The sequence below is a fragment of the Cervus elaphus genome, chromosome 8 (genome assembly GCF_910594005.1).
Source record: "Cervus elaphus chromosome 8, mCerEla1.1, whole genome shotgun sequence".
NCBI classification, from domain to species: Eukaryota; Metazoa; Chordata; class Mammalia; order Artiodactyla; family Cervidae; genus Cervus; species Cervus elaphus.
This window is the reverse complement of record NC_057822.1, coordinates 19,100,422-19,126,324: the sequence shown is the minus strand read 5'-3', so window position 1 is coordinate 19,126,324 and position 25,903 is coordinate 19,100,422. Positions and strand designations below refer to the sequence as shown.

Below are 25,903 nucleotides of genomic sequence, written 5' to 3'. Positions count from 1 at the left end.
GTAAGTTAAATAAGCAGGGTGACAATATACAGCCTTGATGTACTCCTTTCCCAATTTGGAACCAATCTGTTGTTCCATGTTCAGTTCTAACTGTTGCTTCTTGACCTGCACACAGATTTCTCAGGAAGGAGGAAAGATGGCCTAGTATTCCCATCTCTTTAAGAATTTTTTACAGTCTATTGTGATCCAAACAGTCAAAGGCTTTAGTATAGTCAATGAAACAGAATTAGATGGGTCTTGGTGCTCATTAAATTAGGGTGACATCAAAGTTAGCTTAAATCGCAACTTGGATAGATTGATGCTTTGTTAGGAATAGAATTCTGAAATCATGTCCAGGCTCTATAGGCTCAGTTGCCAATGTCAGTTGAGGGAGGTGATAATCATACTAGTTCAGCAGTAGCAGTAGTTAAGTAAAAACAGATTTTATTTGTTACAACAACATTAAGATGTGTAGTTACTAACACCGCAGTGTGAGTTTATCTGATAACTTTCATAACTCTTAGAGGAAGGGGAGAAAGAAGAGAAAGGATAATTCTGAAGCTAGAGCTGGGATAATCATATGACACTGTGCATACCAGGGAATTTTTGAGAGCAAAAGGTGATTCTATCAACAAAATGCCAGGACAGTATATGTTAGCTGTGATTGCATGGTACGGTAATCTTAGCTCTGGGGAAAGACAGTCCCTGTCAAATAAACACATATATTAAGGAGTTAAATAAGAAGTGGTCCTTTAAATAAGACCACTAAATTCTTTTTCCTAATGGTATGGCCTTTTCACAGCTATGGCGACCAGTGACATATTTCCTTAACAACAAGAAACTAAAGCAACTGCACCTGGATAGGATTCCAAAAACCTTAGAGATTCACTGTCAAGCACACAGCATATGGAATACATTTGGTCAATTTGCAATTTTTCAGAGGCTGATTATCCAACTAATGCATTATCTTTTGGACCCTTGTTTTATTTCTTCTACTGGTTAATTCAACAATATGTCAGTTCTGATAAGAAGGTTTGATGGAGAAGAAGATGAAGCTATTACATAAAATAAGTTTGGGGAGGAGGAGCCAAGATGGCGGAGGAGTAGGACGGGGAGACCACTTTCTCTCCTACAAATTCATCGAAAGAATAACTGAACGCAGAGCAAACTTCACAGAACAACTTCTGATCGCTAGCTGAGATCATCAGGCGCCCAGAAAAGCAGCCCATTGCCTTCGAAAGGAGTGCTGTATAGCTGGAGAAGTCCTGAGACTACAGGAAGAATAAAACTGAAATCCAGAGGCAGGAGACTTAAGCCCAAAACCTGAGAACACCAGAAAACTCCTGACTACATGGAACTTTAAGTAATAAGCGACCGTCCAAAAGCCTCCATACCTACACTGAAACCAACCACCACCCAAGAGCCAATAAGTTATAGAGCAAGACATACCACGCAAATTCTCCAGCAACGCAGGAACATAGCCCTGAACGTCAACATACAGGCTGCCCAAGGTCACACCTAACACATAGACCCATCTCAAAACTCATTACTGGGCACTCCATTGCTCTCCAAAGAGAAGAAATCAAGTTCCACGCACCAGAACACTGACGCAAGCTTCCCTAACCAGGAAATCTTGACAAGCCAATCGTCTAACCCCACCCACTGGGTAAATCTTCCACAATAAAAAGGAACCACAGACCTCCAGAATACAGAAAGCCCACTCCAGACACAGCAATCTAAACAAGATGAAAAGGCAGAGAAATACCCAACAGGTAAAGGAACATGAAAAATGCCCACCAAATCAAAAGAGGAGGAGATAGGGAATCTACCTGAAAAAGAATTTAGAATAATGATAATAAAAATGATCCAAAATCTTGAAAACAAAATGGAGTTACAGATAAATAGCCTGGAAACAAAGATTGAAAAGATACAAGAAATGTTTAATAAAGACCTAGAAGAAATAAAAAAGACTCAATTAAAAATGAGTAATGCAATGAATGAGATCAAAAACACTTTGGAGGGAACCAAGAGTAGAATAACGGAGGCAGAAGATAGGATAAGTGAGGTAGAAGATAAAATGGTGGAAATAAATGAAGCAGAGAGGAAAAAAGAAAAAAGGATCAAAAGAAATGAGGACAACCTCAGGGACCTCTGGGACAATGTGAAACGCCCCAACATTCGAATTATAGGAGTCCCAGAAGAAGAAGACAAAAAGAAAGGCCATGAGAAAATACTCGAGGAGATAATAGCTGAAAACTTCCCTAAAATGGGGAAGGAAATAGCCACCCAAATCCAAGAAACCCAGAGAGTCCCAAACAGGATAAACCCAAGGCGAAACACCCCAAGACACATATTAATCAAATTAACAAAGATCAAACACAAAGAACAAATATTAAAAGCAGCAAGGGAAAAACAACAAAGAACACACAAAGGGATTCCCATAAGGATAACAGCTGATCTATCAATAGAAACCCTCCAGGCCAGAAGGGAATGGCAGGACGTACTGAAAGTAATGAAAGAGAATAACCTACAACCTAGATTACTGTATCCAGCAAGGATCTCATTCAGATATGAAGGAGAATTTAAAAGCTTTACAGATAAGCAAAAGCTGAGAGAATTCAGCACCACCAAACCAGCTCTTCAACAAATGCTAAAGGATCTTCTCTAGACAGGAAATGCAGAAAGGTTGTATAAACGTGAACCCAAAACAACAAAGTAAATGGCAACGGGACCACACCTATCAATAATTACCCTAAATGTAAATGGGTTGAATGCCCCAACCAAAAGACAAAGATTGGCTGAATGGATACAAAAACAAGACCCCTATATATGCTGTCTACAAGAGACCCACCTCAAAACAAGAGACACATACAGACTGAAAGTGAAGGGCTGGAAAAAAATATTTCATGCAAACGGAGACCAAAAGAAAGCAGGAGTCGCAATACTCATATCAGATAAAATAGACTTTCAAATAAAGGATGTGAAAAGAGACAAAGAAGGACACTACATAATGATCAAAGGATCAATCCAAGAAGAAGATATAACAATTATAAATATATATGCACCCAACATAGGAGCACCGCAATATGTACGGCAAACACTAACGAGTATGAAAGAGGAAATTAATAGTAACACAATAATAGTGGGAGACTTTAATACCCCACTCACAACTATGGATAGATCAACTAAACAGAAAATTAACAAGGAAACACAAACCTTAAATGACACAATGGACCAGCTAGACCTAATTGATATCTATAGGACATTTCACCCCAAAACAATCAACTTCACCTTTTTCTCAAGTGCACACGGAACCTTCTCCAGAATGGATCACATCCTGGGCCATAAATCTGGTCTTGGAAAATTCAAAAAAATTGAAATCATTCCAGTCATCTTTTCTGACCACAGTGCAGTAAGATTAGATCTCAATTACAGGAAAAAAATTGTTAAAAATTCAAACATATGGAGGCTAAATAACACGCTTCTGAATAACCAACAAATCATAGAAGAAATCAAAAAAGAAATCAAAATATGTATAGAAATGAATGAAAATGAAAACACAACAACCCAAAACCTATGGGACACTGTAAAAGCAGTGCTTAGGGGAAGGTTCATAGCATTACAGGCTTATATCAAGAAACAAGAAAAAAACCAAATAAATAACCTAACTCTACACCTAAAGCAATTAGAGAAGGAAGAAATGAAGAACCCCAGGGTTAGCAGAAGGAAAGAAATCTTAAAAATCAGGGCAGAAATAAATGCAAAAGAAACTAAAGAGACCATAGCAAAAATCAACAAAGCTAAAAGCTGGTTTTTTGAAAAAATAAACAAAATTGACAAACCATTAGCAAGACTCATTAAGAAGCAAAGAGAGAAGAACCAAATTAACAAAATTAGAAATGAAAATGGAGAGATCACAACAGACAACTCTGAAATACAAAGGATCATAAGAGACTACTACCAGCAGCTCTATGCCAATAAAATGGACAACTTGGATGAAATGGACAAATTCTTAGAAAAGTATAACCTTCCAAAACTGAACCAGGAAGAAATAGAAGATCTTAACAGACCCATCACAAGCAAGGAAATCAAAACTGTAATCAAAAATCTTCCAGCAAACAAAAGCCCAGGACCAGATGGCTTCACAGCTGAATTCTACCAAAAATTTAGAGAAGAGCTAACACCTATCTTACTCAAACTCTTCCAGAACATTGCAGATGAAGGTAAGCTTCCAAACTCATTCTATGAGGCCACCATCACCCTTATTCCAAAACCAGACAAAGATGCCACAAAAAAAAGAAAACTACAGACCAATATCACTGATGAACATAGATGCAAAAATCCTTAACAAAATTCTAGCAAACAGAATCCAACAACATATTAAAAAAATCATACACCACGACCAAGTGGGCTTTATCCCAGGAATGCAAGGATTCTTTAATATCTGCAAATCAATCAATGTAATACACCACAATAACAAATTGAAAGATAAAAACCATATGATTATCTCAATAGATGCAGAGAAAGCCTTTGACAAAATTCAACACTCATTTATGATTAAAACTCTCCAAAAAGCAGGAATAGAAGGAACGTACCTCAACATAATAAAAGCTATATATGACAAACCCACAGCAAGCATCACCCTCAATGGTGAAAAATTGAAAACATTTCCCCTGAAATCAGGAACAAGACAAGGGTGCCCACTCTCACCACTACTATTCAACATAGTGTTGGAAATTTTGGCCACAGCAATCAGAGCAGAAAAAGAAGTAAAAGGAATCCAGATAGGAAAAGAAGAAGTGAAACTCTCACTGTTTGCAGATGACATGATCCTCTATATAGAAAACCCTAAAGACTCTACCAGAAAATTACTAGAGCTAATCAATGAATATAGTAAAGTTGCAGGATATAAAATTAACACACAGAAATCCCTTGCATTCCTATATACTAACAATGAAAAAACAGAAAGAGAAATTAAGGAGACAATACCATTCACCATTGCAACAAAAAGAATAAAATACTTAGGAGTATATCTACCTAAAGAAACAAAGGACCTATACATAGAAAACTATAAAACACTGATGAAAGAAATCAAAGAGGACACAAACAGATGGAGAAACATACCGTGTTCATGGATTGGAAGAATCAATATTGTCAAAATGGCTATTCTACCCAAAGCAGTCTATAGATTCAATGCAATCCCTATCAAGCTACCAACAGTATTTTTCACAGAACTAGAACAAAGAATTTCACAATTTGTATGGAAATACAAAAAACCTCGAATAGCCAAAATAATCTTGAGAAAGAATGGAATTGGAGGAATCAACCTGCCTGACTTCAGACTCTACTACAAAGCCACAGTCATCAAGACAGTATGGTACTGGCACAAAGACAGAAATATAGATCAATGGAACAGAATAGAAAGCCCAGAGATAAATCCACGAACCTATGGACACCTTATCTTTGACAAAGGAGGCAAGGATATACAATGGAAAAAAGACAACCTCTTTAACAAGTGGTGCTGGGAAAACTGGTCAACCACTTGTAAAAGAATGAAACTAGAACACTTTCTAACACCATACACAAAAATAAACTCAAAATGGATTAAAGATCTAAATGTCAGACCAGAAACTATAAAACTCCTAGAGGAGAACATAGGCAAAACACTCTCCGACATAAATCACAGCAAGATCCTCTATGACCCACCTCCCAGAATATTGGAAATAAAAGCAAAACTAAACAAATGGGATCTAATGAAACTTAAAAGCTTTTGCACTACAAAGGAAACTATAAGTAAGGTGAAAAGACAGCCCTCAGATTGGGAGAAAATAATAGCAAATGAAGAAACAGACAAAGGATTAATCTCAAAAGTATACAAGCAACTCCTGAAGCTCAATTCCAGAAAAATAAATGACCCAATTCAAAAATGGGCCAAAGAACTAAACAGACATTTCTCCAAAGAAGACATACAGATGGCTAACAAACACATGAAAAGATGCTCAACATCACTCATTATTAGAGAAATGCAAATCAAAACCACACTGAGGTACCATTACACGCCAGTCAGGATGGCTGCTATCCAAAAGTCTACAAGCAATAAATGCTGGAGAGGGTGTGGAGAAAAGGGAACCCTCTTACACTGTTGGTGGGAATGCAAACTAGTACAGCCGCTATGGAAAACAGTGTGGAGATTTCTTAAAAGACTGGAAATAGAACTGCCATATGACCCAGCAATCCCACTTCTGGGCATACACACTGAGGAAACCAGATCTGAAAGAGACACGTGCACCCCAATGTTCATCGCAGCACTGTTTATAATAGCCAGGACATGGAAGCAACCTAGATGCCCATCAGCAGATGAATGGATAAGGAAGCGGTGGTACATATACACCATGGAATATTACTCAGCCGTTAAAAAGAATTCATTTGAATCAGTCCTAATGAGATGGATAAAGCTGGAGCCCCTTATACAGAATGAAGTAAGCCAGAAAGATAAAGAACATTACAGCATACTAATGCATATATATGGAATTTAGAAAGATGGTAACGATAACCCTATATGCAAAACAGAAAAAGAGACACAGAAATACAGAACAGACTTTTGAACTCTGTGGGAGAAGGTGAGGGTGGGATATTTCAAAAGAACAGCATGTATACTATTTATGGTGAAACAGATCCCCACCCCAGGTGGGATGCATGAGACAAGTGCTCAGGCCTGGTGCACTGGGAAGACCCAGAGGAATCGGGTGGAGAGGGAGGTGGGAGGGGGGATCGGGATGGGGAATACGTGTAAATCTATGGCTGATTCATGTCAATGTATGACAAAACCCACTGAAATGTTGTGAAGTAATTAGCCTCCAACTAATAAAAAATTGAAAAAAAAAAAAAAGTTTGGGGAATTACCAATAGATTTCAATTACCCATGTTACTCTTACTGAAGGCTGATTCATTGTGAAGAGGAGAGATTTAGCTGGACAGTCTTGCTGTTTCTAAGACAGAACTGTCCTTACTCTTTTTGTAATTATTGTACAGAACATATATTATATGTGCAATTGTGACCATACAGATCCTTACTTCCCCAATCCCGTGACCTGTGATTAATGCAATGAAAAAATAATCATGATCACTTAAATCAACTTTCAGTAACATATAAAAATAAAATAAAGGAATTAAGTTTCAATATTCATGCCTTTTATTGTGGGGCCATGATCTTGATACAAAGAAGAAGAAATACTGGTGAGTTACTTTTTGGAAGGCAAGAAAAACAATTAGAGTCCACATGGTGTATAACCTATGGCATATAAGGCTACTAAATTGTCTTAAAATGCAATGTTTACATAAGCTTAAGAACGAAAGGAACGTTCCATGAATATTAGAAAAACATTGCCATACACAAAAGTATTGGCTTCTCCTACATTAATTTGGCTTCTCCTTCCTAAATTTAGTTGGATAATCTCTTCACCTATTCAAATCTTAATCACACTTCAAAGTCTAAATTAACATCCACTTCTCTTTTTGAAGGTGTTGTCCATTACAAATCCAGTGTCTTTCTGTGTTCTCAGCTATAAATACCCATAATGCTCATTTGTCACCTGATTTATACTATCTTGATATGTCACTGCAGAGTTATATCATTTAACTTATTATTTATTGCTTGACTTTTCACATCAGAAACCAGTACAATCTCCCAAACCAGACTGTAAATTATTTTAGAGTGGGGGCCATTTGTGATCTATCCTTGTATCTTTCTCTGTGTGTGTGTGTGTGTGTGTGTGTGCATGCGTGTTTTAGTCACTCAGTCCTGTCCCACTCTTTGCGACCCCATGGACTGTAGCCTGCCAGGATTCCCTGTCCATGGAATTCTCCAGGAAAGAATACTGGCGTGGGTTGCCATTCCCTTCTCCAGGGGATCTTCTCAACCCAGGGACTGAACCCAGATCTCCTGCATTGCAGGCAGATTCTTTACCATCTGAGCCACCAGGGAAGCCCCTATCTTTCCTTAGGAGCTAACAACATTTTAAATATATTTAGGTTGGATTGTATGAAATTACCCATATGTGATCATTTTTGATATATGATCAATAAAAAAGTGAATTTTATATGGTTCAACGTAATAACAGTTGTTCTAGAAATAATTGTGGAATGAGAATTATATTCAAAATTTTAAAATCATATATATATATATGCATATATAATAGATCATTTAGAATAGATCATTGAATTTGTTTTACTTTTTCTAGAAGCTATTTAGTCCCAAACAGCTTTATTATTAATTCATTAGCTTCTAGACGTGATTTTTTAAAAAATGAATATGACTATTTTCTAAGGAAATAAGCATAATTGAAATAACGGATCATAAAATACTGACTCTCTTAGCATGGTAATGCTAATATTGAATTTTTCTGGCACTATTTATCAGTTGATAAAACCATTCTTTAGACTAATATTAGTTACAGGTAATCTTTATTGTTGAATATATGTAGTATCCCAGGTGCTGTTCTAAGCATTTCCTATTGATACACTCACTGAAGAACCTGCATCTCAACCCTGTGAAATGGGTAATAATATATTTTTTCAGATGAGCAAATGTAGGCATGAAGAGGTAATTTGCTCAAAATCACACAACTAGTAATCATAGAACTGGGTGTCAAATTCAGGCAGTCTGGCTTCAATCCTTCTTTTAAATGCCACTGGAATTCTAATCAATAGAAATAGAGTTATTCAAAAATTAGAATAAATTAAAAATAATTTAGCCTTATGAAAGATATAGCATCTGGTGATGACTTTATAATTTAGAGTTACAGAGTTGAATAGACCATATTTAGGGCTTGAAACCTGCAGCTTTGGTTCTTTCATAAACAACTCAAAACCAGTTTGTGTTAAATCTGGAATTTATAGTTTTGAATCCTCTACAAGAATTTTATAAGAGGAGAGAAAATAGGATTATGTAACATGTGTATCTTAATTAATCAGGCATATTTATTTTCATATTTAGTTATGAATATATGCATGAAATATTTTTTAAGATTATGTTTAATGTTACTTTTTTTTTTATAATCAATGTACGTTCTCTATTGAAGATATTTGTTTTCTTTGGTACTTGAAAACTATACAAAATCCAGCAGATGAATGGATAAGGAAGCTGTGGTACATATACACCATGGAATATTACTCAGCCATTAAAAAGAATTCATTTGAATCAGTTCTAATGAGATGGATGAAACTGGAGCTCATTATACAGAGTGAAGTAAGCCAGAAAGATAAAGACCAATACAGTATACTAATGCATATATGTGGAATTTAGAAAGATGGTAATGATAACCCTATATGAAAAATAGAAAAAGAGACACAGATGTACAGAACAGACTTTTGGACTCTGTGGGAGAAGGCGAGGGTGGGATGTTTTGAGAGAACAGCATCGAAACATGTATATTATCAAGGGTGAAACAGATCACCAGCCCAGGTTGTATGCATGAGACAAGTGCTTAGGGCTGGTGCACTGGGAAGACCCAGAGGGATGGGGTGGGAAGGGAGGTGGCAGGGGGGGATCGGGATGGGGAATACATGGAAATCCATGGCTGATTCATGTCAATGTATGGCAAAAACCACTACAATATTGTAAAGTAATTAGCCTCCAACTAATAAAAATAAATGGAATAAAAAAAGAATAAGAAAAAAAAACTATACAAAATCACACAGAGAATACTGCTGCTTCACTCAGAACAGTAATCAATAGATTGAAATATATATGCATATATAATGTACATTATGTTATCATAGTTAAATATACATATAAAACATGATCAGTAAAATGATTTGTCTTAATGTATAACTATAAGCATTCTTTATAATTGAACTTTTTTGTAACAATAAATGAAATAATCCAGTATGATTTTTCTGTTTTCAAGAAACGAAACACACTTTCCTCTGGAATACAGCATCAAATAATGACAAATGCATTAAATAGGTAAGTAAGCACTTGGCTTTAAATTTCTGGGCCTGAAATTGGGCTGGGTTGGCTTGAAAAATGGGACAGTTAAATTAGATGACTTTATGTTGTTCAAATGTCAGCTTTCTGCAAGTGTCTGAAAGCAAGATTTGTTTATCAGTTCTAAAATCTATACTCTAGTAAATGCAATTCTGATCCTAATAAAATAACCAAGCATACCCTTCCCTTTAAGAAAACAGCTAAAGGAAAACAGCCATGACTGTATTTTTCTTAGATATAGACTTAGGAGCTTACTATAATGAGTTGAATCATTCAAAACCTGTGAAGATTTTTCTGTAAGGAGATCCAAGAAGCCTTTATCCAATGCTTAAGTTTAGGAAGAGCTACTAGAAAAGATTGGAGGTGTGGTGTATGACTGGAGGTTTAGAATTTTTAAATCACACCTTTCTGAAATGCTTCAGTTTTCTGATCATTTCCATGAATTACATGTTTAATGTCATCAGGGGGTTATCCCCATGAGCAAACTGTGTGTGATTTTGTTGTGTGGTTTTACTGCTGTTTCTGCTTTAGAAGAAGTGCTTGAAAACTCAAACCAGTGTTCAATTAGCTCAATCAGTTCAGAGACAGCGGTGTGGTGTTAGAGGCAGCGTTACCTTCTTACAGGCAGTGATGGAGCCGCCCAGGCTACTTTCCAAGCTGGCGCTGGCGCTGCCTTGCTGCGTCTCCGGAACCTCGTACATCAGGGGTGACTCCAAGCTGCTGTTTGTTCCCCAAAACACAAAAGAGAACACATTCTGTGAGTCATCTGCATATTTAGAAAGAAAGAAGCACAATGTGCTTTATGCAAAATCATCTTTTCAGATCGCGCTGGACACTGCAAACCTTCTGCTGACATTGATGTTGGTTTCCTTGCTGGTTTCACTTTTGTATTTGGTGGGACGACTATGACCTATTCCATTCTGAATATAAAATTGTGACCCATCGCCCTCCACAGTCTGTGGATGGACACATCTGCATGATTTCTAGCAGAGTTGACACATTTTCTTAAGCAAGCAGTTCTAAAACCCAAGTAATATTCTTTCCATTGTCACATTATTTCTACTCAGCCAAAATGAATACATAAAAAATACTCATATTATTTTTTCAAATGAGAGGAAAACAATTTTAATTGGGAAGCAGTGTGGTATCATGAAAAGAATATGAGCTTTAGAAAACACAGGTCATCTCTTTATCATCCCTGTGACTGGAGACAGTATCTTACTTAGTTTTCTTGTTTCCAAAATTCTAGACTTATATCCTCTTCCCCTATTCCTGTCAAATCTTGGTGGGCTTGACTATATACAGGGGTGTATAAATATTTTAAAAGATCTGAAATTGCTTATACAGGCTCAAGACATGATAAAAATCAAAATTATTTTTAGAAAATAGTTTTAGAATATTGAAGGTAACAGCTACCCACTCCAGTATTCTGACCTGGAGAATTCCACGGACTGTATAGGCCATGGGATCGCAAAGAGTCAGGCATGACTAAGTGACTTACTGAGCTGAGCTGAGAAATATTAAGATTCAGAGGGCTCCTTGTATATTTAAATTAGGCTGAATAATTTTCTTCTGAAAATATGCAAATCTAGATTTTTAAAAAGTATACTGATATCTCAAGTCTACATATTTTATTTTTGTGGTTGTTGACCACATAGAATATGTGACATAGAACATAGAACATTCATTAAAACATATTTTTTGAAATATTGTCTGATGACTCTTTATGTAATTATCAACCCAACATATAGAATTTTTTTCTTCGGATTAAGAAGCACCAAACAGAAGATCCATTAAATAAACACTGTGTTTCTAAATAACCTATAAGCCTCATGCTTGAGGTTCTGAATCAGTCAATTTTCACTGCATTGTGATTAGCCATAAGTCAAATATTGCATGCATGTAGTCTATTTGTATTTCTGTTAATAACTACTATGAATAACATTCTTTTTTTTACATGACTGCAGATGGTGCTCTGTAACAGATCAGAAATTTGGGTAAAAATTTTATAAAATAATTCAATTAAAATCTGTTTTGTTTTAAACCTTATGTATTGTTTTCTGAGTAACTGCCACCTTGAGGAATAGAATGAAACGACAACATCCATATTATTTTTGATGAACTAGGGAAAGATTGGGAAAGGAAGGATGAAAGGAAGAAAGGAAGGAAGGGATGGAGGAAGAAAAGAAAAAGGAAGAAGGAGGGGGAGGGATCAGGAAACAGAGGGAGAAGGGAACTGACTCTAGATCCTGGTTCTAATGCCTTAGCCAAGACACTGCCTAGCTTTTCAAGGCCTGTCTCTTTTTTGTTTATAAATGAAATGCTTATAGTGAAGTCTGTGGTCCCTGCTAGCTCTGGACCTCACTTTCAAAATATCATTGAGAGTCTGAGTTTTCAGCCTTGTTTTTACAGGCTTCTTGCAATGTAGGGCCTATACCCTACTTATCATCAGTAAGTGATTCTCCCTCAAACTCAGCTCTAGGCCTTCTGAATGCTTTCTCGGCAACAGGAAAGTTTGACTTTTATACCAAACAGGTTATCATTGTGAGATTCTAAATCATTTACACATGGAAGACAGGATCACCAACCAAGGTAACTATGGTCTGTAACAACTTGGCCCATGACTCAAAAGAAATTGTGTTATTATTCTTACTAGGAGCCAGTCAGAGCTCTATGTGCAGGAGTTCGGGAGACAGGCTGAAGAGTCTGCATAGCTGCCTGCCCTGTTTCTGTTATGTCCTTTAGGCATCTCTGGTGAATTGAAGGATCACTTCCATCTAGGCCACCAAAGGATTTAAGTCCAGTGTTGGGACATTCCCCATGGCTCACTGCAGGGTTAGTGATCCTGAGAGCGGTAGGTAGGAAGGCTGAGAAATGAGATGGACACAAACCTAATTAAAACAGAGTAGAAACAGAGCTTCAGCAATCAGTATCTCTCTTCTCTAAAGGTGGATCACATCTAACTTAGGGAAAACTGGGTAGGTCCAAAATCAGGGAACCTAGGCCAGAGTAAAAGATCATCCATGCAAGCTCTGTTTTCCCGTAAAGCACATTGTACAAGTAGCCACATTGCTCAGCCGTGTCTGACTCTTTGGGACCCTATGGACTGTAGCCTGCCAGGCTCCTCTGTCCATGGAATTCTCCAGGCAAGAATACTGGAGTGGATACCCATTCTCTTCTCCAGGGGATCTTCCCTACCCAGGGATTGAACCCGGTCTCCCCCACTGCAGGCAGATTCCTTACCATCAGAGACACCAGGAAGAGTAGCCACAGTACTATAGTGATTATTATACACATAAAAATTTAATTGCTGAGTTAGTCTAGGAGAAAAAAGAAATGCCAAGTCACCAGATCACCAGATGGTCAATACCGAAATCAAACTGATTATATTTGTAGCCATAGATGGAGACGCTCTATACAGTCAGCAAAAACAAGACTGGGAGCTGACTGTGGCTCAGACCATGAACTCCTTATTACAAAATTCAGACTTAAATTGAAGAAAGTAGTGAAAACCACTAGACCCCATTCAGGTATGACCTAAATTAAATTCCTTACGATTATACAGTTCAGTTCAATTCTGCTCAGTCGTGTCCAACACTTTGTGACCCCACGGACCACAGCACATCAGGCCTCCCTGTCCATCACCAACTCCCAGAGCTTGCTCAAACTCATGTCCATTGAGTCAGTGATGCCATCCAACCATCTGATCCTCTGTCGTCCCCTTCTCCTCCTGCCTTCAATCTTTCCCAGCATCAGGGTCTTTTCCAATGAGTCCGTTCTTCGAATCAGGTGGCCAAAATATTGGAGTTGCAGCTTCAGCATCAGTCCTTCCAATGAATATTCAGGACTGATTTCCTTTAGGATTGACTGGTTGGATCTCCTTGCAGTCCAAGGGACTCTCAAGAGTCTTCTCTAACACCCCAGTTCAAAAGCATCAATTCTTCGGCGCTCAGCATTTTCTTTATAGTCCAACTCTCACATCCTCTCACTACTGGAAAAACCATAGCTTTGACTAGACAGACCTTTGTTGGCAAATTAATGTCTCTGCTTTTTAATACACTGTCTAGGTTGGTCATAGCTTTTCTTCCAAGGAGCAAGCATCTTTTAATTTCATGGCTGCAGTCACCATCTGCAGTAATTTCGGAGTCCCCAAAAATAAAGTCTCTCACTGTTTCCACTGTTTCCCACAGTGGAAGTGACAAACAGATTCAAATGATTAGATCTGATAGCCAGTGCCTGAAGAACTTTGGACAGAAGCTCGTGACATTGTACAGGAGACAGTGATAAAGATCATCCCCAAGAAAAAGAAATGCAAAAAGGCAAAATGAGGAGGCCTTACAAATAACTGAGAAAAGAAGAGAAACTAAAGGCAAAGGAGAAAAGGAAAGATATACCCATTTGAATGCAGAGTTTCAAAGAATAGCAAGGAGAGATAAGAAAGTGTTCCTCAGTGATCAGTGCAAAGAAAGAGGGAAACAGTAGAATGGGAAAGACTAGAGATCTCTTCAAGAAAATTAAGAGATACCAAGGGAACATTTCATACAAAAATGGGCACAATAAAGGATAGAAATGGTATGGACCTCTAAGTGGACCAACAGTTAGAACTGGACATTTCTGCTCCTTGGAAGAAAAGCTATGACCAACCTAGACAGCATGTTAAAAAGTAGAGACATTACTCTGCCAATAAAGGTCTGTCTAGTCAAAGCTGTTTTCTCCAGTAGTCATGTATGGATGTGAGAGCTGGATTATAAAGAAAGCTGAGTGCCGAACTGATGCTTTTGAACTGTGGTGTTGGGGAAGACTCTTGAGAGTCCCTTGGACTGCAAGGAGATCCAACCAGTCCATCCTAAAAGAGATCAGTCCTGAATATTCATTGGAAGGACTGATGTTGAAGCTGGAACTCCAATACTTTGGCCACCTGATTCGAAGAACGGACTCACTGGAAAAGACCCTGATAATGGGAAAGATTGAAGGCAGGAGGAGAAGGGGACGACAGAGGATGAGATGGTTGGATGGCATCACCAACCCGATGGACATGAGTTGAACAAGCTCTGGGAGTTGGTGATGGACAGGGAGGCCTGGCGTGTTGCAGTCCATGGGGTCGTAAAGAGTCAGACACGACTAAGTGACTTAACTGAACTGACTGAGCCACATGTATCCTGGTATGAAAATCTTTCTGCCTTTAAGATGATAGTGAGATTGAGATCCTAGTCAGAAATGAAGGTGAAGAAGGGGATTTGAAAGTGTTGCTTGCCTGCAGAGCTTGCTCCATTCGTTTTAAGGCTAAGCATGTATAGCATTAACAAAATAAAAAATGTGTCCTCAAAGCATCTCTGCTCTCCCGAAATACATTATGAATCAATTTAATGATGCCTATATCTAAAATATATCTAGAGAGGCACATCTTTTAAACCACGTGACATCAATGTAAGTTTCCAGTAGGTGACTACAACCCAGCTCAATCTATTTCCATGCCTTTGGGAAGGAGATGGAATTTTCAGAGTATATGCAAAAATGTTTTCTCTCTAGAAGCAGAACATTTGCTGCTACAGGATGAGACAGCGCTGGCAAGAACATGAAACTCATGCATTTATTAGAAATGAGCACAAATTGACATTAAAAGAACTGCTGTCAAGATATAGCACAGCCTTATAACTTGCTCTTAATGGGGAAGGATGTAAATACTTCCCTGGGACATTTTTGTTTGATTTTGACAAGTGCTGACAGTATTTATTAAGCACATCCTTTCCGTCTGGTTTCACGCTGAAACTGCTAAATGCATTTCAGTGAGGAGGAAGATCAAGGTAGGAAGGAAGGCACCACAGCAGAATTTAAAGTAGTGACTTTAAAAGTATTATAGGAGGAGAAGCAGACACCTTTGTAGAACAATGTCGTATACCAATGAGATCCTGAGTTGCCACCACACTGCAATCAATGATTCATGCAATGTGAATAAGTAGGTCAACCATTAGTAGTGAAAATAGCTTAAAGAATATTCAGTGATTTCACCAGAGAATGAAATGACCCACTACTGGAAATTGAGTGGTTTTTATGTTGCTACTCGAAGTTCAGTCTATGTACCAGCAGCACTCTTGGAAGCTTGTTGATACCCAGGATCTCATGACCTGCCCTAGAGCTACTGGATGAGATCTGCATTTTGACACTAAACTCATGGGATTCACATTCTCATTAAAGCTTGAGAAGCATTTATCTAAGGTCTTAAGTTACATATATATTCTTTTTGCCCTTGAGCCTTTGCACATGATATTACTTCTTTTAGAAACACACAGATGAACCTATCTTCAGGGCAGGAATAGGAATGTATTTGCAGACACAGGGAACAGACACACAGAGACAGGGTAGCAGGTATGAGGTGAACTGGGAGATTGGGATTCACACACATGCACTGCCATATGTAAAAGTGATAGCCAGTGGGAAGCTGCTGGATAGCGCATGGAGCTCAGCTTGGTGCTCTGTGATGACCTAGATGGATGGGATGGAGGTGGGGTGGGAGGGAGGTCCAAAAGAGTCCAAAAGACTGTTGTTGTTGTTAGGTTGCCCAGTCGTGTCTGACTCTCTGCAACCCCAAGGACTGCAGCACGCAAGGCCTCCCTGTCCCTCACCATCTCCCAGAGTTTGCCCAAGTTCATGTTCATTGCATCGGTGATGTTGTCCAGTTATCTCAGCCTCTGATGCCCTCTTCTCCTTCTGCCTTCAATCTTTCCCAGAATCAGGGACTTTTCCAATAAGTCATCTGTTCGCATCAGATGACCAAAATACTGGAGCTTTCTCATCAGTTCTTCCAGTGAATATTCAGGGTTGATCTCCCGTAAGATTGACCAGTTTGATCTCCTTGTCATCCAAGGGGCTTTCAGGGTCTTCTCCAGCACCACAACTCGAAGGCATCAATTACTTGGTGTTCTGCCTTTTTCATGGTCTAGCTCTCACAACTGTACATGACCACTGGGAAGACCATATTCTTGACTACATGGACCTTTGTTGGCAGAGTAATGTCTCTGCTTTTCAATACACTGCACTGTCTAGGTTTGTCATTACTTTCCTGCCAAGAAGCAATCATCTTCTAATTTCATGGCTGCAGTCACCGTCCAGAGTCATTTTGGAGCCCAAGAAGAGGAAATCTGTCACAACTTCCACTTTTTCCCCTTCTATTTGCCATGTAGTATTGGGGGCAGATGCTACGATCTTAGTTTGTTTTTTTTTAATATTTAGTCTTAAGCCTGCTTTTTCACTGGGATATATGTGCACATATAAATGCTGAATTTCACTGTACAGCAGAAACTAACACAACAGTGTAAAGCAATTATCCCCCAATTAAAAAAAACACCCTTCCTGTACCCACCCCCACCCCACCCCGCCCCCCTGCTTCCTCCAGGATAATTTCTACTCTATCCTTTGAGTCTCCATTTATAAATCACCTCTTGCATCTCTTTCTTTCCCCTCTCTCTGCTAAGGTGACTGCTCCTCTCCAACCTCCAATGGCCAATGCATGCACATGCATACACACACACACACACACACACACACACACACACACACACACACACACACACACACCTTCACCCTTCCTCCTCCCTCATCTTCCAAATCTCAACTCAACCCAAGAAATGAGATAGATACTCTCCTTGTGAGTTCCAATAGAAGTTGTCCTATGACAGTACTTGTCAAAATGATATATAATTGCATAATGTTTGTCTGTCTCCCTATTTAGGCTATAAGTAGTGCTTTCACTCTTAGGGATCCCTTACCACCTAGGACAGCACTAGGCAGTGATGGAAGCTCAATTAGTATTTATCAATGTTGTTTTTCCTTATCTTTCTGAGCATCCTGGTTGACCTCAAAAGATTAGGCACTGGAGAGTGTTTGAATTCAATGCTGAATTTCCTGCAGTGGTGACAGATGGTGAGATAAGCCACATCTGAAAAGATAATTTAAAGAATTTCCCAGGATAATTCTAACAAAAAGGGATCCTGCTGCTGTTGTTGCCAAAGTCAAGTAAACACAGTGAAAGTTAGACAATTTGAAGATTCTAAGAGCTAAGGTTTATTCTTAGTTTCTCCCCCACATAAAGAATGCTCTTAGTAAAATATGGTAATTGGTTTGATTGTCTCAATCCTATTAAGGATATCTATTCTTGGGCCTTCTACTAAATCCTTTAATCTCAACACCAGACGAAAAATAAAAGCTCCTATCTATGAGAAGGGACTTTGAGCAAGGAATCAAGTGCCCCTTGTTAAAACCAGTTTAACAATATGCCACAGCCTAGAATTTAGAGGGTTTTAAAATACACATTTGTGTGGTTCAAAATGAAAGTTTGCTAAAGTGAATGTCCTTATTTTACCCTTATCTAAAGGGACTAATTTGTTAGATGAAGAAAAGGGGTTTAGGTCAGTCTTTCTAAAACTGATATGGAAAACTGGAAACCCAAAGCAATCTTGAGAAAGAACAAAGCTGGAGGCATCACACTCCCTGATTTCAAACTATACTACAAACCTATAAAACAGTGTGATCTTAGCATAAAAAACAGAGATTACTGGAACAGAATACAGCACCAGAAATAAATGTACTCATATAGGGTCAATTAATTTATGACAAAGGAGCCAAGACTATACAATGTAGAAAAGGCAGTCTCTTCAGTAAATGGTATTGAAAAATGGAACAGCCACATGAAAAAGTATGAAACTGGACCCCTACCTTTTGCTGTGCTGTGCTTAGCCTCTCAGTCATGCCTAACTCTTTGAGATCCCATGGGCTGTAGCTCACATGCTCCTCTGTCCGTGGGATTCTCCAGACAAGAATACTGGAGTGGGTTGCCATGCCCTCCTCCAGGGGACCTTCCCAACCCAGGCCTTCTGCATTGCAGGTGGATTCTTTACCAGCTGGGCCACCAGGGAAGCCCATGAATATCGGAGTGGGTTGCCTATCCCTTCACCAGGGGATCTTCCAGACCCAGGAATCGAACCAGGTCTCCTGCATTGCAGGCGGATTCTTCACCAGCTGAGCTACGAGGGAAGCCCCCCACTACCTTATATCATACACAAAAATTAACTTGAAATAGATTAAAGACTTGAAAATAAGACCTGAAACCATAAAACTCCTAGAAGAAAATAAAGGCACTAAGCTCATAGATGATTTTTTAAAATCTGACACCAAAAACGAAAGCAAAAAAGCAAAAATAAAAAGATTCTGCACAGCAAAGGAAACCATCAACAGAATGAAAATGCAACCTACTGGAAGGGAGAAAATATTTGCAAATCATATATCCGATAAGGGGCTAATATCCAAAATATGCAAAGAACTCAAAGTTCAATAGCAAGAAACTGAACAGCTCAGTTTAAAAAGTAGGCAGAAGATCAGAATACAGATGGTCAATGAAAAGATGTACTACATCATTAATCACCAAGGACATGCAAATCGAAATAACAAAGAGATATCACTTCATACCTGTTATAATGACTAACAGACAAAATAGCAAGTACTGGAGAGGACATGGAGAAAAGGGAACACCTGTACACTGTTGGTGAGATGTAAACTGATGCAGTCACTTGTGGAAAACAGTATGCAGTTTCCTCAAAAAATTAAAAATAAAACTACCATATGATCCTGCAATTCCACCTTTGGGCAATTTCCCCAAACAGAACAAAAACACTCATTTGAAAAGATATATGCACCCCATGTTCATTGCAGCATTATTTACAATAGCCAACACATCCCAAGTTCCTCCATCAATGGATGGATGAATACAAACACACAAGCATGCGAGCTCACATGTACACAGGAACTGGAATATTAATCAGCCATAAAAACAAATGAAATCTTGGCATTTGCGAATGACATAGATGGACCTTGAGGGCATTATGCTAAGTGAAATAAGTCAGACAAAGAAAGACAAATACTATTTGTACAATCTCTCTTATATGTGGAATCGAAAACATACATGTATATATGTGTATTTATCTATATCTATATCATCTGCATCTATAAAAAAAAGGGACAGGTTGGTGGAAGAAATGCGTGAATGTTTTTTGCTTTGTTCTTTAAAAGTTACATGATGTGTAAATTTCTTCATCTTCTTACCAATCTATTGACAAATACTCCCTCCTTGGCCAAGCTTTAGTCAAGTTCATTACACTGTTCATGAATCAGAAATCTCAGCTTTGTGATACTGTCAATGCTGCTAATGAAACCCTAAGGCCTGATTTCCCAAGTGGCTCAGTGGTAAAGAATCCACCTGCCAATGCAGGAGGCACAGGAGATGTGGGTTTGATCTCTGAGTCAGGAACACTCCCTGGAGGAGGAAATGGCAACCCATTCCAGCATTTTTGCCTGGAAAATTCCATGGACAGAGGAGCCTGGCAGGCTACAGTCCATGGGGTCGCAGAGTCGGACATGACCGAGCACAAGCACAAATGGTGATTGTTAGTTGCTCAGTCATGTCTGACTCTCTGTAATCCCATGGACTGTAGTCTGCCAGGCTCCTCTGTCCATGGGATTCTCCAGGCAAGAATACTGGGGTGGGTTGCCATTCCGCTCTCCAGGGGAACTTCCCAAACCAGGGATCGAAGCCGGGTCTCCTTCATTGTAGGCAGATTCTTTATCATCTGAGCTGAAAGAGTCGGACATGACTGAGCACAAGCACAAATCAGCTATACTCTAATTCAACATTGATTATTTAAAAAATACACATTATAGAATTATTACCTCATGTGGGATATAACTTGTAAACACCAGTGGTTGGTCTTTTTTTTGTTTATTTTCAGTATTAAATTATATCGAACACTGTTCAATGAAGACTTTTTCATTCAGGCAACCCTTAAATCTATCAGACATTTCCAATGAAATTTCCAATGAAATTTCCAATTCAGAAATTTCCAATGAAATGTCTGATAGCCCATCATAAGTAGATATGATGCACAATAACTATATTATAATAGAAAAGGTAAACAATAAGCTGCTTAATATAATACAAGGACTGTACTGTAGAACAGACTGTATTGATGATTATATACACAATATAAAAGCATTTATTGAATGGTAGTCTGTGCGTCAGATGCTGTGCTTTGAAAATTCATATACTATCTCTGAGTAAATAGATGACAGCAAGTAATGGCCTCAGGAATTTCATCACTGACACAGGGGTTTATTTTTTTACCTTAAAACTCAGTTTCACAATCTCAGCATTCACAAACACCCCAAGATTTAACCTTGAAAATATAACTCCTTGTTCAGAAAAGAGGATCAAGCCAAAGAGCAATACAGTTTAGCTTTTTCTCCCTTTTTGTTAACAAGGGCTATGGGAAACTTTTGAAAACATATGTCCTACAAATGGTGTATGAAAAATATTATTTTAATGTCAGACAAAAGGTACCTATCACTGCTAAGTTACAGTTGCATGAATATGTACTTATATATGAAGGCCATTAGATGATTACTATTGACATACTTATCCCAAAATTCTTTATTTCTTAAAAAAGGTTCAGGTGATATTTGTCAAAACACATCATGTACGTCACTGCATTCTGCTGCATCTAGATTTTAGTTCAGATACATTGATACATTAGTAATATATGGTATAGTATCCACCTCCATTCCCAACTAATTTCTGTTCTTCCATCAAACCACCTGGGCAAGAGCTTCGTTCTGTTATACAATCTTCTCTATGTTGCTTCTAAACATTGCCGTCATCTAATGCATAGCAGATGCTTAATGTATATGGACTATTTTGCACTGTCTTTTAATTATACCCCTTTTATAGATCAGGAGTTGGAGGTTAACGTAATCCAAGTTTATATCCCTGGTAAATAACTGCTCTGTGATTTGCTCTGCTTTTCTTATCTCTACATCATGCTATTTTCCATTGTAACGTCTAATTTTCCCTCTAATCCTTGGCATCCATGACCATGTCCTCTAAATGAGCCCCAGTGTAGCCAAATCCTAGTACTTTGGTATTTGAGAACATCTAGGTTCAAGTTTCTACTTTAGTACTTATTAGCTGGGTGAAATTGGACATGTGACTTAAACCTCTCTAAACATTCATTTCCTCATCTGTGACATGCAGATTATAATAGAAGCTGTGTCATGGAACTGTTCTGGTGGTTAAATGGGGTTATTGTCTTGTAAAGCAATAGCATAATGCTGGCACAGAGAAAGCACTAGATATTAAATTGAGAAATGATGCCATGTTAAGCTCCATAAATTGACTTATTCTTAAGATTCTCCTTATCAGATTTTAAGTGTATTTTGAAAAAAATTAAACAGAATATGTGCAGACCTTTTGAATAAATGCATAAACATTGAATACTCGTGATTTTCTTGTTTTCTTTTAATTTTTATTGGAGTATAGTTGCTTTACAGCCTTGTGTTAGTTTCTGTTGTACAGTAAAGTGAATCAGCTACTCATATACACATATCCCCTCTTATCAGGATTTCCTTCCCATTGAGGTCACCACAGAACACTGAGCAGAGTTCCCTGTGCCATGCACTAGGTTCTCATCAGTTATCTATTTTATACACAGCAGTGTGTAATGTCAATTCCAACCTTCCAATTCATCCCAACCTCCCCTTTTCCTCCTTGGTGTCCATACATTTCTTTTTTACATCTGTGTCTCTATTTCTGCCTTGAAAATTGGTGCATCTGTATCACTGTTCTAGATTCCACATACATGTGTTAAAACCCAGAGGCAGTCATACAGAGAGAAATAATTCAAAAAGAGAAATAAATATTTGCTATAGTGACATTTCTCTTTTCTGTTCTCAGACCTGAGTTTCTAAAATATATACATACTTATGCTGTCTCTTGACTATCACTATGAGATTATAAAATAAAGAGCAATGAACCATTTTTAAATCCAAGGAAACACAGAATTCATTCAACGAGTCTGCTGCTGCTGCTGCTAAGTCGCTTCAGTCGTGTCCGATTCTGTGCGACCCCATAGATGGCAGCCCACCAGGCTCCACCGTCCCTGGGACTCTCCAGGCGAGAACACTGGAGTGGGTTGCCGTTTCCTTCTCCATCAATGAGTCTAAAGCTGTACAAATATACGGCCTGTTCAGACACACAGTATTTTATTTGTCAATGGGGGAAATATTCAAGTTTATAGAGGACTAATCTGACTTCAGTGAAAATTTGAATTGAAAGTGTTTTTTGAGGAAAGAGGTATTGCTATTTTAATTGAAAAAAAATAATGAATACTTTAATAAATACACAAGAATTACTTTTCTCTACAGTGGAACCATATATAACTTTGTTCTGTATTTTTTAAATCGCCTATACATGTGTTATGTTCTCATAATTTAAAAGATAAAAAAGAATTATTTTTCTAAGACATTTTATGGATATTTTCCTCTGTTTCTGTTTGCCTTCTTCATTTGCTTGGCAAACCCTTTCTTCTGAGATACTGTGAGTTACGCTTCTGTGAAGCCTTTGCTTCAGGTATCATTGGAATTTATTGTATGACAGAAGGAGTTCAAATCTGGTGCTCGGTGACAATGTAGAGGGGTGGGATGGCGTGGAGGGTGGATGGGAGGTTCAGGAGGGAGGGGACATGTATATACCTATGGCTGAGTTATGTTGAGGTACGGCAGAAAACAACACATTAAAGTAAAGCAATTATCCTCCAATTTAAATAAAAACAGAAAGAGAGAGAAAAAGAAATAGTAGGAGAGGGAGGAGAGGAGTCATGCACTCAAGCCAGAGCTGCTTGAGTCATGCATGTTGTTTATTTACATTGAAAGTCAGTTATATCTGGATTTCCCTGGTAGGTCCAGTGGTTGAGACTCTGCAATGCCAGTGTAGTGGGTACAGACTTGATCCTCGGTTGAGGAACTAAGATCCCACATGCTGTGCCATGAAGCCAATAAATAAATAAATACAACAATGATTCACTAAAGAAAATCAGGTCACTTATGTGAAAGTGGGTTAATGAAGAAAAAAGGAGTGAAAGAAGAAAGGTAAGAAGCGTAGGTATGTGTGTGAAAAATATAGGACTCCATCATTCTGATGTGTCTACTGATTGTTGTATGGATTTTAAGAAGTCTTTTTTGATAAATAAGTGAGTCTCTTATTTGTTAGTGTCAAGTTAAAAAAACTGACATATTATTCCGTTGATCAAAATAATGTCATATTTTACAAGTTGCTTCTGAGGGTATAAATGTATATGACACTTTTGGAAAACAATCTGGATGCACATTTCATGACTCTTCTTATGTGTTACTCAGTACTGCAGCTTAAAAGAATTTATGCTAGAGGATCGACACTGATGTCTGAGATAAAGACTCGTGTACTGAGATTTCCATTCAACATTATGAACAGGGGAAACTGAAATAAAGAATACATTCACTAATGGGTACATTGATGGAACCAGTATGCCTCTTCCCCATAAATACAAAATAACTTGGGGAGATGCTCCCCTGTTGAATGACCACAGTTGAACACAAAATGTTATACAATATGACTATTGGCATAGGTGGCATCCTTCTAAAATGTAAACTTGATCAGGTTATCTTTACGCTTAAAACCTTGCTGTAGGTTTGTGTTTCACTTTGAGTAAAATTGTCATTGCCATGGACCACAAAGCCCTACATGCTTGGCATCTCATCACCTCTGAGGCCTTGTGTCCTTCACACTCTTCCTCTCTCCACTCTGGCCACACTGGCCTTCTTGGTATTCCTAGAACAGGACAGGCACATTGTTGTCTTAGTCCCTTCCCTAGCTGTCCCTTGCCTGGAATGGTCTTTGTCTGCAAAACCCCTTCATCACCTCCTTCAGGTCTTTCCCAAATGCCCCTTCTCAATGTGGCTTTTCCTGATCTCTCTGTTATCACCCAGACCTCCCTACACTGGACTTCCCAATCTCTCCTACTTCGTTCTATTTTTCTCAGTATCAATATCATCTTCTAACATTCTATAGGATGTATTATTTACTAATTTATTATTTATTACAGGTCTCTCCTCCCTGCCCTCCCTCACTCCACCCTGCTGGTTGTAAATTCCAAAAAATGTGGGGATATTTGTTGGTTTTTCATGATGCATTCTCAGTCCAAGCATAACATCTGGATGACAGTAGGAGCTTAGTCAAGTTTGTTGAATCAATGAGCTACTTAAAACAAATGTATACATAGCTTCATATACACGGAAACATACTGGAGTGAGTTGCCATTTCCTACTCAAGGGGATCCTCCCGGACTAGGGATCGAACCCATGTTTCTTGTATCTTCTGCACTGCAGAAGGATTCTTTACTGAGCCGTCAGGGAAGCCCCTGAAAATGTAAACAGAACTTATCTTTGGATTATGGGATGACTTGTGACATTTTCTTTCTTGTTCTTTGCTACATTTTCTAGATTCTTTACATTCTTTACATATACATGTGTGCATGTGTGTGTGTGTGTTTGTGTGTGACTCAAAAGAATTCTCTATTTTAAAATGTGTGATCTCTGTAAGCTCTGAGAACCCAGAGCTTCTGAAAAAAAAATGGAGATGCAAAATTGTATTATATCTACAGTCATAAGGAATTTAACTGGTTAGTAAATTTTTTTTCCTTTTTCAAAATAAATGAAATTTTCCATCTTAGCATAGAGGTTATTATTTTAGTAGTAAGTGCTCATGGGTCCCACCAAAGGTAACAGACAATCCAGCTATTACAGTGAAAATGAACTAATGTGACTGACAGAACCAGCAAATGCTGCCTTTAACCAAAGGTTAGCAAGGAGATCCAACCAGTCCATCCTAAAGGCGATCAGTCCTGGGTGTTCATTGGAAGGACTGATGCTGAAGCTGAAACTCCAGTGCTTTGGCCACCTCATGCGAAGAGTTGAATCATTGAAAAAGACCCTGATGCTGGGAGGGATTGGGGGCAGGAGGAGAAGGGGGTGACAGAGGATGAGATGGCTGGTGGCATCACCGACTCAATGGGCATGAGT

General features: G+C 38.4%; 1 protein-coding gene across 7 annotated transcripts in view; it reads right to left on the bottom strand.

Annotated features, from left to right (window-relative positions):
- Positions 1 to 25,903, bottom strand: part of LOC122698580 (SPHK1 interactor, AKAP domain containing) — a 185,230-nt gene that overhangs the window by 127,097 nt on the left and 32,230 nt on the right. For 5 of the 7 annotated variants that reach the window (XM_043909791.1, XM_043909789.1, XM_043909792.1 and 2 more), the window contains exon 2: positions 10,582 to 10,687. In XM_043909791.1, the coding sequence (XP_043765726.1) occupies positions 10,582 to 10,687 (106 nt within the window). The remainder of the gene's footprint in view (positions 1 to 10,581; positions 10,688 to 25,903) is intronic. The other 2 variants (XM_043909790.1, XM_043909795.1) reach the window with 1 other exon arrangement.